Here is a 17,604-nt window from a genome sequence, read left to right on the forward strand (position 1 = left end):
TTTTCTGATTATTTTTGTTAATTACAAGTTTCATGCTTATTGACCTCTTTTCAAAACCTTTTTTTAAAACAATTCCGTTACTTTCATTTTTGCCTCTTTAATCTTTACCAAAGCCTTTAATATTTCCTCAGTTCTTTTCTTGGTTATCACAAGTCTCTGTTCAAGTATTCCTATTTTATTTTCTATTATTATTTGGGAGTTCTCAATTTTGGTATAAATTTTCTCTTCAAATTTCTGAAATTAATTTAAGAAAATTTCGCTAATTACCTCAAAGGACAAAAAAGAGTTTAGAGAGGAATGAGGAGGACTAGCTTTCCCCCCTTTGGCATTGTCCTTATCAATTAAATAAATTCGTAATCTTAATCAGTTAACTCTGCTTTCATTACAAAAAGTACTAAATTAATTAGATTTGCACCTATTATTATTATTAAAGCATATCTATCCTTCATTCTAAGTAACTTACTACTATCTCTGTAATTACTATAAACTTGGATTTAACTTCTCCAATTAACAATAACTTCGATATAAGACAAAAGTGGCCAAGACAGAGAAAAGGAAAGAGAAGGAAAAACCGGCAGAGTTTAGTAGGGTTCTGTCTTCTGACCTCATCGCCTGCATCAGAGGTCCCATACCCTTACATGCTCTACTCTCTTAGCCATAGGCCACTGTAGTTATTATGAATGGGCAGATGCCAGAAAGAGTCTTGCTGTACTACTGCCAGTTTGAGTAGCATACAAAAAAAGGGGGGAGTACACCTCTTCCTTCCCTCCTTGTTGAAGCTGGAGGGTGATGATGCATCGATCACGCAGTCAGTCGAGATCCTCTCACCCAAGGTTGCAGGTATTACTCCACTCACTCTCCACTCACTCTTCCCTGGAGCCTCTCCTGGAGCCCATTGTTGTATGTCTGTCCCTCAAGGCATCAAAGGTGTTTACCCATTCATGGAGTTTGCAGATAACCTGGGAACCCCCCTGGGGGTCAACTAGAAAAGAATATTGATTAAGAATACTATTATATCTAGTGATCCATTCTGGATAAGGGTGAAACATTGCCTTGAGAGATGGGAAGCTGGGGATTTTGTCTACTTACACCAGAAATTAATTAAAGCATAAGAAAGGCCATGCTGGACCATACCAAGGTCCATCAAGTCCAGCAGTCTGTTCACACAGTGGCCAACCAGATGCCTCTAGGAAGCCAACAAACAAGACAACTCAGTAGCATTGTCCTGCCTGTGTTCAGTGGCCATCTTCTGTTACCATTTCAGGACAGGGTCAATCAAAAAGCCTCTTTTGGTGCAATAGAATTTTAGAATGGCCCCCGGTGTCAAAAGAACTGTGGGTTCCCTTAATTAATTGTATTTTTCTTCTGTAGCAGGAGAAATAATTGACTCTGTAGCACTATCAGAATTCTGTATTGGAGATATGCCTTCATTGATGCAGGTATGGTTTTCTTTTCTGTTTGGCACTTGAATAATAATATATATAGTTATATATTATATCTATTAAACACACTTGGGAAGCTGAGATGGTAGCATAAGCTGTCACTATTCTCCACTGAGGCAAGGGCATCCTGATCAGTGGGTTGTTTTCCTCTACATCCGGGTAGGCAGGACCTAAACTTAAAACTTCCTGTCTCCCTTGGCCGGAAAACAGCCCGCAGGAAGCCAGTTTCCGTCCTGCCTATTCGGGTAGAGCAGGCACCATCGCGAGCTCCGTGCCTTTTTCTAGATAAGGAGTAGTTAGCAGAGCCTTGACTAATCGTTCTGTTTGTCTGTACTCGTGAGTGTCTCTATTACCTTTTTCTCCTATTCCATTCCAATACCTACCTACCCTTCCCTTCCTAGTGTGTCTTCTCCTCTATTCCTTGGCAATTAAGGCATAGGGGGATCCAAAATGGCCGACACCATTTTATCCAGAGAACACGATCTCCTTTCCGAAAAGGATTTTGAAAGGGGATTAGTCTAGACCATTCCAAAGCTTCCCGTGTCCCAACGGCCGCGATTACGGACCATTAGGGAGTTTGCCGCAGCCGGGCGAGGCTCTGATCAACAAGCCGGCCCTGTTCCAGCCAAAGGTAAAAAAGGCGCGAAAAGCTGCGCCGCTTCAGCCGAGCGGGAGAAGAAAGAGACGGGGCGGCAAATTGAACGCTAGCCTGAAAGCCGGGCGGAGCACGCCTACTTCGTCTCCTAAACACCCGATAGCGATGCCCAGAGCTCAGGCGTCTTCTTCAGCGGCGGTGGCAGTCTCCTTCCCAATGGGAACGGGTAACTTGGCAGCAACGGTTTTTCCCCAGGCGGGAGTTGGCAACCCCCCCTTTACCCAATCAGCGGCGGGAGGCCATTTTCTCTCATGGGAACACGCGGATGAGCTAATTAACTGCGCCCTCCAGCGTCAATGGCAAGCCTTTCAGGCATTCCAGGCACAGTTACCCCCACCTATTTGGGCGGTCCCGGATGGCCATATGTCTACCCCTCCTATCCAAAATCCTAGCTCCACAGAAGTTTATGGGCCCTGTACTTCAGGGGTTACAAAAAATGCTACCTGGCCCACAAAGGCGGCCATGAAAGCTACGGTGGTCGAACAAGGGGAGTCACAGACTGAGCTTTCCAAGTCCACAAATTCCTCCTTTGAGGAGGATGGAGAAGAGAAAGAGGAAGGAGAATTTGATACAGACGAGGAGGAGCCCTCTCAGTCTGTTGAACAACATTCTAGGCTATTCACAGGGGAGGAATATCAAGGGCTTTTGGCTAAGGCCATTATAGCCCTAGATTTAAATGAGGAGACCAATCCTTCAGATGAATCCAAATCAAAGCTAAAGCAGGGAGTCAAGGAGTGTTTCCCCAGACCACATCCTCAGTCTAACCTAGTGCCATTTCCTGAATTTTTCATAAGGGTGGTCAGAGAGGAGTGGGATAATCCATCATCCAACTGCCAAGTTCCACCCAATATAAAAAAGTTATATACTCTCGCGCCACATGCAATAACCATGTTAAAGATTCCCTTGGTGGACGCTCCGGTACTGAACCTCCAGTCACCAGGACTAGTTCCAGAGGATGGAGTTGGATCCTTAAGGGATCAACTAGACAGAAAATCTGATTACCTCGCAAGAAAGTCACACGAGGCCTCAGCAATGGCTATCCAGGCCAATGCCACAACGTCTATTTTTGCAAGGGCGTCATATTTGTGGATAAAAAAGATTTCACAATTGGTTCCAGATGATAACCTGAGGGTTATAGGTGGACTAGAAAGGGTACTAACTGCGGTCTCCCTAATGGCATACGCATCCCTTGACACTATGTCATTTGTCTCTAGATCAATGTCATCGGTCACGTCCATTAGGAGGGCATTATGGCTCAGAGCCTGGCCCGCAGACTTCAAAGCAAAAACCAATCTCATGGCCTATCCCATAAAGGAAGGCAGATTGTTTGGCGAGAAGCTGGACAGTATTTTAATAGAAACTAAGGACAAAAAGCAAGCGCTGCCGATGCAGGTCAGGAAGGACCATCGACCTTGGTCGTATCCGTCCTTTCGCTCCTCAAAGGTGGCACCTAGATTCAGAGCAGACAACCATAGGGGATCTTGGGAATCATCCAGGGGAGCCTGGGGCAATTCTCGTTCCTTTCACAGAGGAGGGAGATTCCACAGATTCCAAGGTCCACAACCTAGAACTGATAAAGGAGACAGGTTTACCAAAACCAACCCGCAGTGACGCCAACCCTCTACAGGTAGGCGGGAGGCTGCAGCAGTTTGCGCCTCAGTGGATGCGGTCCAACCCAGACAAGTGGGTAGCAAAAATCTTACAACAGGGCTACCTATTAGAATTTACTTCCCAACCTTCCGACCGTTTTCTACGGTCTCCAACCTCATTCAAAAAGGGGGAAACATCTCAGAACCCTTACAGCTATCCAACACCTATTACACATCAGGGCAATAGAACCAGTTCCTGCCCAACAGAGGTGCCAGGGGGTATACCCCATTTTCTTTACCGTTCCCAAAAAGAACGGTGACTGGAAGGCCATCCTCAACTTAAAGTACATCAACAAGAGGATGGCACACAGACATTTTCGGATGGAAACTGTAAAATTGATAGTGGAGTCCCTCCTCTCTGGCACCTTTATGACGACAGTGGACCTCACCGAGGCATATCTTCATATCCCCATACACCCCAATCACAGGCGATACCTCAGATTTGCATACGGGACCAATCATTATCAGTTCAGATCCCTCCCGTTCGGATTGACGTCCGCACCGAGGGTCTTCACGAAGACCATGATCACAGTCATTGCAGTCCTCAGACAACAAGGAGTCCAGGTACATCCGTACCTGGACGACATCCTGATTTGTGCTCCAAATCGGAGTCAATCCAGACTGCACACGAACCTAGTGTTACAGGTGCTCCAAGAACACGGGTACCTAGCAAACTTCCAGAAAAGTTCCTTAGTTCCGTCCCAGACCATGACCCATTTGGGTGTACAGATAAATTCCAAACACGACACTATCTCACTGCCAAAAGACAGAACGGACAAAATAATCTCCTTGGCCTCAGCTACTGCCAAGTTAAGGACAACCTTGCTCATGTCCCTAGCAAGACATATGGGTTTGATGGTGTCTTGCATCGGGGTGGTCCCTTGGGCTCGTTTCCACTCTCGCCCATTACAGAGATTTCTTCTCCCATACCAATCAGACATTGCCAGAAAGAAGGTGAAGACGATTTCAATTCCCAAACAGGTCAGACACAGTCTCCGCTGGTGGTCCAAGCCAGCGACATTATGCAGGGCAACTCAATACATACATGCCAAACCTCTGCAGATATTTACGGACGCCAGCTTAACAGGCTGGAGAGCCACCCTGGACAAACAGATAGCCCAAGGACGTTGGTCTCATCAGGAGTTCACACTACATATAAACCTCATAGAACTAGCTCTACTGAGCTTTGCCAACAATATCAGAGGCCATCACGTCCTTATAAGGACGGACAATACATCGACAAAGGCCTATATAAACAAACAGGGTGGTTCCCGGTCCTCGGCTCTGCACCGAGAAGCTTCAGCAATATTCACTTGGGCCCAGGAAAACATAACATCAATACGAGCAGAACACATCAAGGGCAGCCTCAATGTGCAGGCAGACTGGCTAAGCCGCCAATACGTCGACGAGGGAGAATGGGAGCTAGATCAGGAAACATTTCATCTCATTACCACCAGATTTGGCACCCCTTCTGTAGATTTATTCTCCTTAGACTCAAACCACAAGGTACCAAGATTTTACTCAAGGTACCATCATACAAGGGCAGAAAGAACAGATACCCTACTGAGTCCTTGGCCAAAAGGTCTGCTTTATGCATTCCCTCCAATTCCCATCTGGCCCAAGGTGCTACGGAAAATTTGCCAGCAGAAGGCCAATGTTATTCTAATAGCCCCGTTCTGGCCTCGCAGGCCATGGTTCGTAAACCTGAAACGACTGTCGTGTCAGGAACCCTGGCAGATTCCCCCATCTTCGAACATGTTAATTCAGGGACTTCTAGTTCACCCAGACCCACAGTGGTTCTGTTTGACCGCATGGCACTTGAGAGAATAGCCCTCGTAGATCAAGGATACACCAATGATGTGGTGAATACAATCATTGAGGCCAGACGCCCGTCTACAAGACGTATGTATAATGCCTCATGGAAGGCCTTCGTCAGATGGGCTAAAAGAAAGAAGGTTGACCCCCTACAACCAGGTATACCAAAGGTATTAGAATTTTTACAGGAAGGGATTCGCCTAGGTCTTTCAGCATCTACCTTAAGGAGACAGGTGGCAGCCTTATCGACCGTTCTCCCCTGTTATGACAGTGGCACAGTAGCCCAACACAATCATGTTTCGGCCTTTCTAAAAGGGGTAACTCAAATTCAACCACCCATAGTTCACAGGTTCCCCTCATGGAATCTTAACCTGGTCCTCAAAGCCCTCACTCTGCCACCTTTCGAACCCCTTCGCTCTGTATCTTTAAGATTCCTTCGCATGAAAGTTCTTTTCTTAACAGCAATCACCTCTGCCAGGAGGGTATCGGAGATTAGAGCCCTGTCAATTAGGGAAGGGCTATGTGTATTTCATAAAGATAAAGTTGTGTTAACTCCTGACCCAACCTTTCTGCCAAAAGTCAATTCCAGATTTCACAGGGCACAGGAAATTAACCTCCCTTCCTTTTGTCCAAAACCTAAGGGAACCTTAGAAAAACTCTGGCACACCCTAGACTTGAGAAGGGCCATACGCATCTTTATAGATAAGACAGCTGAAATTAGACAGTCAGATTTCATGTTCATAGGGATTTCCAACCCTAACAAAGGGAAAAGAATGTCAGCGGCAGCTATAGGGTACACATTACGACAATGTATTAAGGAGGCTTACCAGAGCTGCGGTACTCCAATTCCAGGGGGAATTATAGCCCACTCTCTTCATAGTGCGGCCACCACAGCTGCATTCGATAAACAAGCACCAGTCGATGAGATCTGTAGGGCAGCCACCTGGTCCTCTGTGTCAACCTTTGTGAAGCACTATAGGATTAATACCTGGTCCTCAGCGCAAGTGGCATTTGGCCGCAGGGTGCTAAATTAATGGTAAATTAGAGGTATGGTAAATTAGAGGGATGCCCGCCCAGTGTGGAGCTCTGTAAAGTCCCACTGATCAGGATGCCCTTGCCTCAGTGGAGAATGAAGCCTTGGATACTCACCGTAAGGGCTCATTCTCTTCTGAGGCGAAGGGCATCCTGCCCACCTGGTATAATGCAAAGTTAACAAACCATCACACGATAGATTTTTCATACCTCTGTATGTTAACCGTTATGTTTATTGTTGCGGTTATTCTGTTACTGGTTAACGAGGTTTTTCGCAAGCGTTTTTTGTTCCTGTCAACATAGCTAGTCTAGCCGGTAACTGGCTTCCTGTGGGCTGTTTTCCCGCCAAGGGAGACAGGAAGTTTTAAGTTTAGGTCCTGCCTACCCGGATGTAGAGGAAAACAACCCACTGATCAGGATGCCCCTCGCCTCAGAAGAGAATGAGCCCTTACGGTGAGTATCCAAGGCTTCATTTTAGTTGTTGCGTTATAGAAAACAAAAGATGTTCCAGAGGCAGAAAAATAAATAATTCTTAAATTCTACAGCATTCAAAACTCTGTGTATTGAGAGTGCTTTGCTATGTATTTAGGTACACATTTAATCCAAGTGTGTTATGAAACAAGGACAAGTTAAATAAGACTGAGAGCAACAAGTTAAATAAGGATAAGAGCAAAGTATGAATTCTTTGCATGATTGTTGGGTCAGGAATAACGGCATTGTGCATGCAAATTTTAAACACCTATCATGAGTATGTACTAATGTTTAACTCGTCAGCATGTTTATGACAGATTTGGAAGCAACCTGTGACTGCAACATGAACTATTAAAGAGTTGGTATGGCCCAGGCTAGCCTGATCTTGCCAGATCTCAGAAGCTAAGCAGGGTCAGCCCTGGTTAGTATTTGGATGGGAGACCACCAAGGAAGACCAGGGTTACTATGCAGAGGAAGGCACAGGCAAACCACCTCTGTTAGTCTCTTGCCATGAAAACCCCAAAAAAGGGTCGCCATAAGTCGGCTGCGACTTGATGGCACTTTACACACACACACACACACACACACACACACACACACACACACACATATGAATCAGGGAGTGTTGACTGATGCTGGACTGCAGATTACTGATCTCTGGTTCTTGAACTCTAGCCCAAGGAAGGGATATTGTCATCACTTTTTTTCTGCTTAGTTAATTTTTTTTAGCCTCTTTATTAGCTCTTTTATTAGCATGCTGTCGTTATTAGCTGCTGTCAGCTGCCTCTGAGATACCATACTTGAGTTGCTCAGAATGCAGTCCTACCCCAGTCTGAGATCTGGGATGAAGTTTCAGGATTCCCCAACAGCAGCAAAACATAAGCTTGACAACCCAGACATATTTCATGGATTTCATTTTGCCCATCTCCATTTTAGTGGTTCTTGTGTTTTAGATTCAAAATTAATTTTATATCCATTTTAGTTATCATTGCTGGTCCTAATGTATGGATTCATTTCAGAGATGCCCTCCAGAACAGTTGCAAGTAGCTTATGAGTGTCTGGATAGAGCAATTAGTGCAATGATGCACGCTCGCTCAGTTTTACCTGCTGGGACATCCGTGTTGGATAGCTGGTGCAAAAAGGTAAGGACTGTAAAATAATACTCCAGACATAGGGTTGGATCCAGTACATTCTCTCCCCATAGGATTCCTTTCTGACCCCAGCAAAGTTGAATCCCAGCGTTGTAGGCCCCAGACCAATAGCCATGTAGGTTGGGGGATTGTGCTAAAGAAGAAGAGTTGGTTTTTCGACCCCGATTTTCTCAAACCAGATTACTATCACCTTCCCTTCCTCTCCCCACAACAGACACTTTGTGAGGTAGGTGGGGCTGAGAGAGTTCAGACTGAACTGTGAGTAGCCCAAGGTCACCCAGCAGGCTTCATGTGTAGGAGTGGGGAATCATTTCATCTGTTTGTGAGACCTAGGCCTGTGTTTTAGCTACAAGGGATAATTTATTGACATTAATGGGGACTGGGGTATTAGGATAATAATAAAATCTATAAAGCCTTAGATACCTGCAACCATACTCTTTTGTAGAAAGACAGGGTTACACACTTCTAAGGCCTAAAACAGATGTGACGGCATCCACTAGTCTGACTTGTGGATTCTGCCACCATTTTAAAGTGATTTAAAAATGCGATGAGGTCCCTCCTGTGCAACTTTTCAAGCCCCAAAACAGCTGTGCGGTGAGCCCCAACCCTGTTTTGGCACTTCAAATAGTGTGCCAGGGGAACAAGAGTGCCTCAGCCTGCTGAACTGCATGCCTGATCAGGATCAGGCCCTTGTGGCATTTCTAAATCACTTTAAAATGGTGTTGGAGCCCACAGGTTGGACTAGTGGATGCCCTTTCTAGTTTGGCCCTAAATCCATTAACATCAGTGGGCTCAGAGGGGTATAACAGTTCTTAGGGTCCACTGTAACTTGTGGATTTGCTAATTTCAACAGAGGTAGGTCACACAGAGACAAGATGCTTATAATTTCCTGGTACCCAACAAATGGGGATGAGGAGACTCAGGCAGAAGGTTAGCTGTTGGGAAAACATTCCTTCCATGAGTGTATAATTCTCTGTTGTGGCCCCTACCTTTTGGAATGGCCTGCCTGATGGGGCCAGAAAGGCTCCTACTCTTGTGACTTTCTATAAACTGCAAAACCGAAGTGTTCAGAAGGGCTTTTCTACTCACGTAATAGGGTTGTAATGTGCAGAATGGTTTAGAAAGCTATTTGAATAAAGGTTTAGGAACTGTGGTCTGTACTGCTGTGTATAGCTTATACTTCCTGTTGCGGTTAATAGGATTCTACTATGTAATTTTGCAATGTTTAACATGCTATGTGAATACTTACGCTTTGCTTCAGTTGGTTCTGGCTTTCTGGTTGGTTCCAGATTTCTACGATCCAAATCCTACTGCATTGTTTATTGGATGTCCCATCATGTTGATTGTATTGACTTGCTCTGTGTAATCTGTCCCAATGAGAAGGCAGACTATAAATAATGTAAACAAATACACGAGATACCTGCTTGTGACTACAGCAGATTCTCCAGAAACTCCAGGGGATTGAAAGAGATGTATTTAATACAAGGGATAATAATTGTGATCACACAAGATCACAAGGTTGGAAGAGACAACAAGGGCCATCCAGTCCAACCCCCTGCCATGCAGGATCCCACAATCAAAGCACTCCCAACAGATGGCCATCCAGCCTCTGCTTAAAGACCTCCAAAGACGGGGACTCCACCACCCTTCGAGGCAGCGCATTCCACCATTGAACAGCCCTCACCGTCAGAAAGTTCTTCCTAATGTTTAGGTGGAATCGCTTTTCTATTAGCTTAAATCCATTACTCCCTGTCCTAGTCCCTCTGGGGAGGGACCGTGGCTCAGTGGTAGAGCATCTGCTTGGCATGCAGAAGGTCCCACGTTCAATCCCCGGCTTCTCCAGTTAAAGGGAATAGGCAAGTAGGTGATGTGAAAGACCCCTGCTTGAGACCCTGGAGAGCCGCTGCCGGTCTGAGTAGACAATACTGACTTTGATGGACCGAGGGTCTGATTCAGTATAAGGCAGCTTCATGTGAAATCATGTCATGTGAAACTGAGAACAAGCTAGTTCTCTCGTCAACATGGCATCCCTTCAAATATTTAAACATGGCTATCATGTCACCCCTTAACCTTCTCTTCTCCAGACTAAACAAACCATATTCACCAATAGTAGAAAAGAGCAAGAGTCCAGTAGCACCTTAAAGACTAAGTCCAGTAGTCTTTAAACCTTAATGACTAGTCTGCAGACAGACTAACATGGCTACCCACTGTGAATCATATTCACCAAAGAGCTGAAGTTGCTTCTAAGTGGAAAACAGAAACTTATTTTTTTGTTTTGAGGAATGGAAAAAAGAAGGAATGTCTTAATAAAAATTTGAAATTTGAAATAGTACACTCAAAACATTTAAAACAATATCCTTCCTTAACTTTCTTTTAAGTGTATAATTATTACAAGAATAAGTGTTGCTGGTATGTTGTTCTGCCCCTGCCATATTAGTGGGGTAATAATTACTTTTCATTGAGGTCTGTAAAACAATTTTGTAAAATAAATGTTTTAAGGTATTGTACAATATGAATATTTAAGAGTGAGTTTCATTTAATTCCTTTTTATCAGCTGACATTCAATGAGCAAAATTTGAGTGGGTCCCCAGAAAATGAAACTGCTCAGAAATCAATGATAGGAAACAATTTTATTATGGATTTACATCTTGAACTTATTCTGGCTCAGCATCGAGTAGCTGTTAAACTATTTAACTTGGTACAAGGTAAGAACAAGATAAATAGCCACAGATTGATGTAATTTACTCTTATCTTTGGAAAGAACATTTAATCCAAAAGTATCTATCTCTGTGGTTACATGTCATAAAATAGTGTCCGTTATCGTTCCTATATTGGGCTTAATCCAGATGATTTACACCAAATTAGTACTTTCATTGTGTGTATTGGATGTTTTTGAGCACAAAGGCAGGATATAAATTGCCCAAATATAAATATTCATGTTCTTCCAAATTATATTATTAGGAGAATAAGATTATTCCTTCCAGGTAGAGTATTCAGTGCTCTTATACTGCGTGTAATGCTGCTTCATGAGTATTAGGCACCTCTTGAATAGTACATTTGAATCCATAATGATGATTGATGTAGCTTTTCAAATTTCTTAATTTTTTTAAAAAATTGTCACCCATAGCTGTGTATTCCCCACACAGTGCTAGACCTACTCATCAGCATCTGGCTGGGGACTTAGGCTTGCCTGTCTGGGATATTCTTGGCCTCATGATATTGAAGTGATCACCTGGCTCATCTGCAGGCTTTGGTTCCAGGTGTCACCATATACACTGTTAGGCTGCAGGCTGACCCAATATCAGGAGAAGAAGCTGGATGGTCCTGATGCGGAGTTTGCAATAAATCAATCCTTTGAAAGGCTGAGGAGGACACAAGACAGCAAAAATAATTGCACCATTTCCCCATGTATTCCCCAGTAAATAAGCTCCTCTCTGCATCCTGCATTCTTAGTCCTGTTTCCCTCCACCCTGGATTATAATAGACACAACTGAGTCAGCCACACTCCAAATATAGGGTCAGATCATAGTGCTAGCTTAGGAAATAAAGGTTGTAAGCAGCAACATCTCCCTCTGAACTACAGTGTAAAGCTAAATATGAAGTACTCATCCACTACTGCTTTTTAAAAATATGTAAGCAGCATAACGCCCTGACCTGGATGGCCCAGGCTAGCCTGATCTTGTCAGATCTCAGAAGCTAAGCAGGGTCAGCCCTGGTTAGTATTTGGATGGGAGACCACCAAGGAAGACCAGGGTTGCTGTACAGAGGAAGGCACTGGAAAACCACCTCTGTTAGTCTCTTGCCATGAAAACCCCCAAAAGGGGTTGCCATAAGTCGGCTGCGACTTGACGGCACTTTACACACACACAAGCGGCATAACAGCTACATGGCACTCCTTAGTCCAATATAAGAGCTGGAACATGATGCTATTGGTATTATATTGGGGCTAAGACAAGTTCATCTTCCGTCTTCGGTGCAGCCCCACATGTGGGATTGCGCCTGCGCGCAGGCCTGCCGCCGGAAACTTTTACTAGCCTAAAACCTCAAAGTGGGGATGCCCCTCCCCTTAGCAGGCGGGCCCAGCCTTCGCGCCGAGCACCCGCGTGCTCCTGGGCGGGGCATCCCCCCTCCAGTTCCTTCTTTGCCGCCGCCAAGAACGGAGCTTTTTCTTTGCCTTCTTCAGACTTTTACATCTATTTACTTCTACTGTGAGTTGTTATTATCGGAGCTGCCGCTTAGGTCCGCCTAGCCAGACCGCTTCAGTTGGATACTTGTGAGGATAAGCCCAGAGAGAGAGAAAATCCTCAGTTTGCCTCGGTCCCCTCGGCCGCGTGCTAAGGGCCGTGATGGCTCCAAAAACCCCTTTCAAGCTGTGTCCAAAGTGCTCCACTAAGATTTCGCACTCAGACCAGCACGAGTTGCCTAATATGCTTAGGCGAAGGACATAAGGTGTCTAAATGCATTATCTTAGCCCCTTATCCACCCGAGCCCGTAACGCCCGTGCTAATCGATTAAATGCAGAGTTGTTCAGGAAAGCTCTGACAGCTCCCTCTCCGTCTGCCGGATCCAGGACTCCAGGAGACACGCGGTCCGTCCGCTTGGAACCGACCCCCGGATCCAGCTCGGATCCGAAGACCTCGGATCCGACCTCCCAGTCGGATCCGACCCACGTTGCCAAAAAGCAGAAGCATAAGACCAAACATAAGGATAAACGCTCCGGATCCAGCTCCTCCGCTAAATCAGTCGTCCCTGTCCATAAGAGCCTGGACACACGACCCCACCAACCGCTAACTCTTCCGGTACCGAAGACACCTTCCTTCCACTCTGGGTCGCCCCTGCAATGCTTCTCAGATATTGAGGTTGACCAGCGGGATGACCCCTTGCTTCTCTTGGATCCAAACCTGCCGGATCCGACCCCTACGGATCCGAACCCTACGGATCCGATCCTCTCGGAACCTACCCCTACGGATCCAAGGAGGACACCTCAACCGTCTACATCCTTCACTCAACCTAAAATCTCACCTGAATTAGTGAAAGACTGGATTGAATTCTGTAGGTTCCGCCAGCTCACTATACAAGGAAAACCACTGGTTCTGCAAACTCCGCAGCTACCTTCACCCTTCACGCCCTTAACCTAGAGGAGCCCTAGGGTTGAATCAGACCCCGAGGGTTCCGAGACCAGAGAGTCAGTGGAAAGTTCTGAAGGGGTTTCTGAACCATCTCCGGACGAGCTGGTAGGTGACACAGAAGCTGTGTCCCCCTCCGAAGACTTGAAGCTCAGGACTGAGCAGATGATCAGGATGGCAGAGGCTTTGGACATCAACATCTCCACCTCTGATAACAAACCAAAAGATAAGATCCTCAGTCACTTATACCCAGATTCTCCAGGTATAGCCACCTTCCCTATTCTGGAGGGACTCACAGAGATCGCCAACTCAGTCTGGAAGAAGCCAGCTTTCACCCCTCCTTCTTCCAAGAAGATTGAGAATCTTTATAGAGTCAAGCAAGACTCTACTGGATTCCTTATGGTGCACCCAACCCCGTCCTCTATTGTCACCGGGGAGATGCAGGCCAGACAAAGACAAGGACAGCATTCTACCCCTTCCGACAAGGAGAGTAGACGCCTGGACCAACTAGGCAGGAGAACCTACACCTCAGCTGCCTTAAACTTTCGGATTGCCAATTACCAAACAATAATGGGCGGCTACCAGCTGTTCCTGTGGGAAAAAGCTGCACCCCACATCGAGTTACTTCCTGATGAATCCAGATCAGCCCTAAATCTGATCCAATCGGAAGCCACCTGACTATCCAAACAAGAAATGAATGCTGGAAAGCATGCAGCTGAAGTTGCAGCCAGAACCATGGCCTCAGCGATTACTTTGAGAAGGCATTCCTGGCTTCGAACCTGTCATGGGCCCTGCCTTCGGAGCTGAGGACCCGGAGGACTCTGAAGCTAAAGTGGAGGAACAGGTTGCCTCTGGGCCTTCAGTACCTCCATTGCAGTCAGTAGTACAGGAGCCTGAAACAACTCAGCAGGAACCACAGCTAGGCAGAGAGATGGAACAAAGGCAGACAGAAGCTACTCGTCCCCCAACTCCTGCAGTGGAAGCTGAGAATGGCAGCCCTCCAAGCTCACCTGAACCTGATAGGCATATCAGGACTCTCCAGCGTATAGTTTTGCAGGGTAGGCGAAGGAGTGCTCGCCTGGAAAGCCTAAGCAGACAGAGAACTGGTGCTGAGTCGTTGCAGGATGAAGCCTAGCTTGGAAGTGCACTGACTGATAAAGGCAGTGCAGGCACGCTTTCACTTTGCGGAAACAACCGTGCAATTTCCCTGCCTTCTTGCTACTGCTATGATTGATCTTTCCAGCCGTTGACTCCTGCCTGTTTTGACGACGCCTCTGAATACTGACCTTGGGAGATAGCAGAATCTTTGTTGCCTGCTCCGAAAGGGGCTAGATACCCCCCCGCACATCTGAGGACTGCGGGCACCGCCCAGCCCTTGACCTACGCCGGCACAGAACCACTGCCCTTCCTATGGATACAAGGTCCCAGGTGGAGGACCTTCCGTTTGAGGGTGACACCTTATTCACTGCCAACACGACGGAGTTCCTAACAAACATTAAGAAAGACCCCCAGACTTCAAAGTCCCTTGGGGTTACTTCTTCGTTACAGCCACAGCGTGACAGATACCAGCACCGTCACCAGAGCTTTGGAACCCCATATCAGAGAACACAATGGTTCCAACCATATCCTCCCCAGGGAAGGTTCTATCAACAGGGCCAGCATACCCAATGCAGGCCCCCCTTCAAACAACGCTCCACCCCTGCCCCGCAACAAAAGGAGCAGAGGCAGCATACACAAAAATTCTGACTACCACCACAAGCTAGCCAAGGAGATCTACTTTTCCTGAATAGGCTAGCTAAGTTCAAAGAAGCCTGGAGCTCCATTTGTTCGGACTCTTGGGTCCTCAGAGTTATTGCGGAAGGTTACCGCCTTGAGTTTAAGTTTACCCCAGTTTGCTCTCCTGCTAGTTCTGCTAGAGACAATCCGTTTCCCTCCTTTGCTCCACAGTTAGAAGAGCTTCTGTTGAAGGGTGCCATCCAAGAGGCTTCACCACACTGTTCTGGGTTTTTCTCCAGAATCTTTATGGTGGACAAAAAAGATGGTGGCTCCAGACCTATTATTGATCTTCGTATTCTTAATAAATGCTTAAGAGTTTCAAGGTTCAGGATGGTTTCCCTGACTTCTGTTATGGAACTTATCTCCCCCAACACGGGGTTTGCCGTGCTAGACCTTAAAGATGCATACTTCCACGTGTCCATACACCCGGATCACAGAAAGTTTTTAATGTTTAGATATGGAACGAGAGTGTTTCACTACACTGTTCTCCCGTTTGGACTTGCTACAGCCCCTAGGGTATTTACAAAATGCATGGCTGTGGTCATGTCTTATCTCAGAGCAAGGGTGCCTTGATGACTGGTTGCTTACCTTGATGACTGGTTGCTTACAGCAGCCAACCCTGCAATACTTGCAGACCATATAAAGCTGGTACTCTCGACATGTGAGAGATTGGGGCTCATGATCAATGTAAAGAAATCCAAGTTAACCCCTTCCCCTAAAGCCCAGTTTATTGGAGCTGTGCTGGATTCTACCAGTGGAAGAGCATTCTTGCCCCAAGAGAGAATTGCAAGAATTAAAAGCCTGATAAATCACTTCACAAGGTGTAGACACCAACCTGTGGTTTCCATTCAGAGGCTGTTGGGTCTGATGGCATCCACCACAGCTGTCACCCCATTCGCCAGATTGCAGATGAGAGAACTACAAAACTGGTTTATTAGAACATATGATATTACCCATCACTCCCGTATGTTCAGACTATCAATCCCAAGAAGGATTCTCAGGTCTCTTCAGTGGTGGCTAGCTGACCCCAATTTGCTGAAGGGCATGCCTTTCGGTTACTGGAACCCTGATTTTACCCTCACCACCGATGCATCGATGGAAGGTTGGGGAGGGCACTGTGGTTCTAGGTCAGTTCAGGGGAGATAAAACACGTATGAGGCATCCATGCACATTAATATGCTGGAGTTAAGGGCAGTACGTTATGCACTTACCTCCTTTGCAGATATCCTTCGGGATTCCAAAACCCTCCTGCAGTCCGACAATACCTGCACGGTGTTCTACATCAACAAACGGGGGCACAGGATCCATTCCTCTGTGCAGAGAATCTCAGAGAGTCTGGAGGGTGGCCATAGCGAACAACATTCACTTGCGGGCCATTCATATAGCAGGGACTCTCAATGTCTGGGCAGACTCGCTCAGCAGGGCATTTCTCACAAATCATGAGTGGGAACTACAGGACGACTTCCTTCAGCCTATATTTCAGGAATGGGGGGTTCCCCAGGTCGATCTGTTCGCCACCAGACTCAACAAGCACAGGTTTTGCTCCCTAGCAGGGAGCGATCGCATGTCGCTAGGAGATGCGTTTCAGATCAAGTGGTCAGGGGGCCTCTTCTATGCTTTCCCCCCATTTCCTCTATTAGCAAGAGTACTGGGGAAGATCAGGGCAGACAACACTTCGTGCATACTGATCGCTCCCACATGGCCCCGCCAGGTTTGGTTCTCGGAACTGATGTCTCTGGCGAGGGGGGTTCTCATCTCATTCCCCAACCATAAGGGTTTGCTACGTTGGTGAGATTTAGCTCACCACGACGTGAGCAGACTGCACCTTGCAGCTTGGAGAATTTTACCCAACCATCAGTAGGTTTGTCCTCTCCGGTGAGGGAAGTAATACTACAAGCTAGAAGACCTTCTACCCGTTATTCTTATGATAGGAAATGGGACAGATTTGATAGATGGGCCAGATCAAGGTCCCCCTTTGTTTGCCCACTCCCCAGGATGCTAGACTATCTCCTGGATCTGACCAAAACAGGTCTCACGGTGTCTTCCGTGAGAGTTTATCTCGCTTCCCTGTGTGCCTTTCATGACAAGATTGAGGGTCACACGGTCTTTTCGCACCCACTGTCCAAACGTTTTCTTAAGGGACTCAATAATCTCTTTCCCCCTATCCCTAAGCTGACACCTCAGTGGTCTCTGTCCACTGTATTGGCAAAGCTTATGCTCTACCCATTTGAACCAATGGCTCACACGCAGATGTCTTTTCTTTCAGCTAAGGTGGCATTCCTTATCGCAGTCACGTCTACCAGATGGGTGGGTGAGCTAGCGGCTTTAAGAATTGATAGCCCTTTCCTCAGGATATATAACGAGAAGGTGGTGTTGCACCCTAGTATCAGGTTCAGACCTAAGGTAATCTCTAATTTTCACATGGCACAAGACCTGGTCCTACCAGTGTTCTTCCCGCACCCGACATCTCGAGCTGAGAAGACCCTC

General features: G+C 46.4%; 1 protein-coding gene across 1 annotated transcript in view; it reads left to right on the forward strand.

Annotated features, from left to right (window-relative positions):
- Positions 1–17,604, forward strand: part of CFAP54 (cilia and flagella associated protein 54) — a 159,377-nt gene that overhangs the window by 24,010 nt on the left and 117,763 nt on the right. The window contains exons 18-20 of the mRNA XM_056846527.1: positions 1,378–1,439; positions 8,084–8,206; positions 10,770–10,920. Of these exons, the coding sequence (XP_056702505.1) occupies positions 1,378–1,439; positions 8,084–8,206; positions 10,770–10,920 (336 nt within the window). The remainder of the gene's footprint in view (positions 1–1,377; positions 1,440–8,083; positions 8,207–10,769; positions 10,921–17,604) is intronic.

The sequence above is a fragment of the Euleptes europaea genome, chromosome 3, assembly GCF_029931775.1.
Source record: "Euleptes europaea isolate rEulEur1 chromosome 3, rEulEur1.hap1, whole genome shotgun sequence".
In the NCBI taxonomy this organism is placed as follows: domain Eukaryota; kingdom Metazoa; phylum Chordata; class Lepidosauria; order Squamata; family Sphaerodactylidae; genus Euleptes; species Euleptes europaea.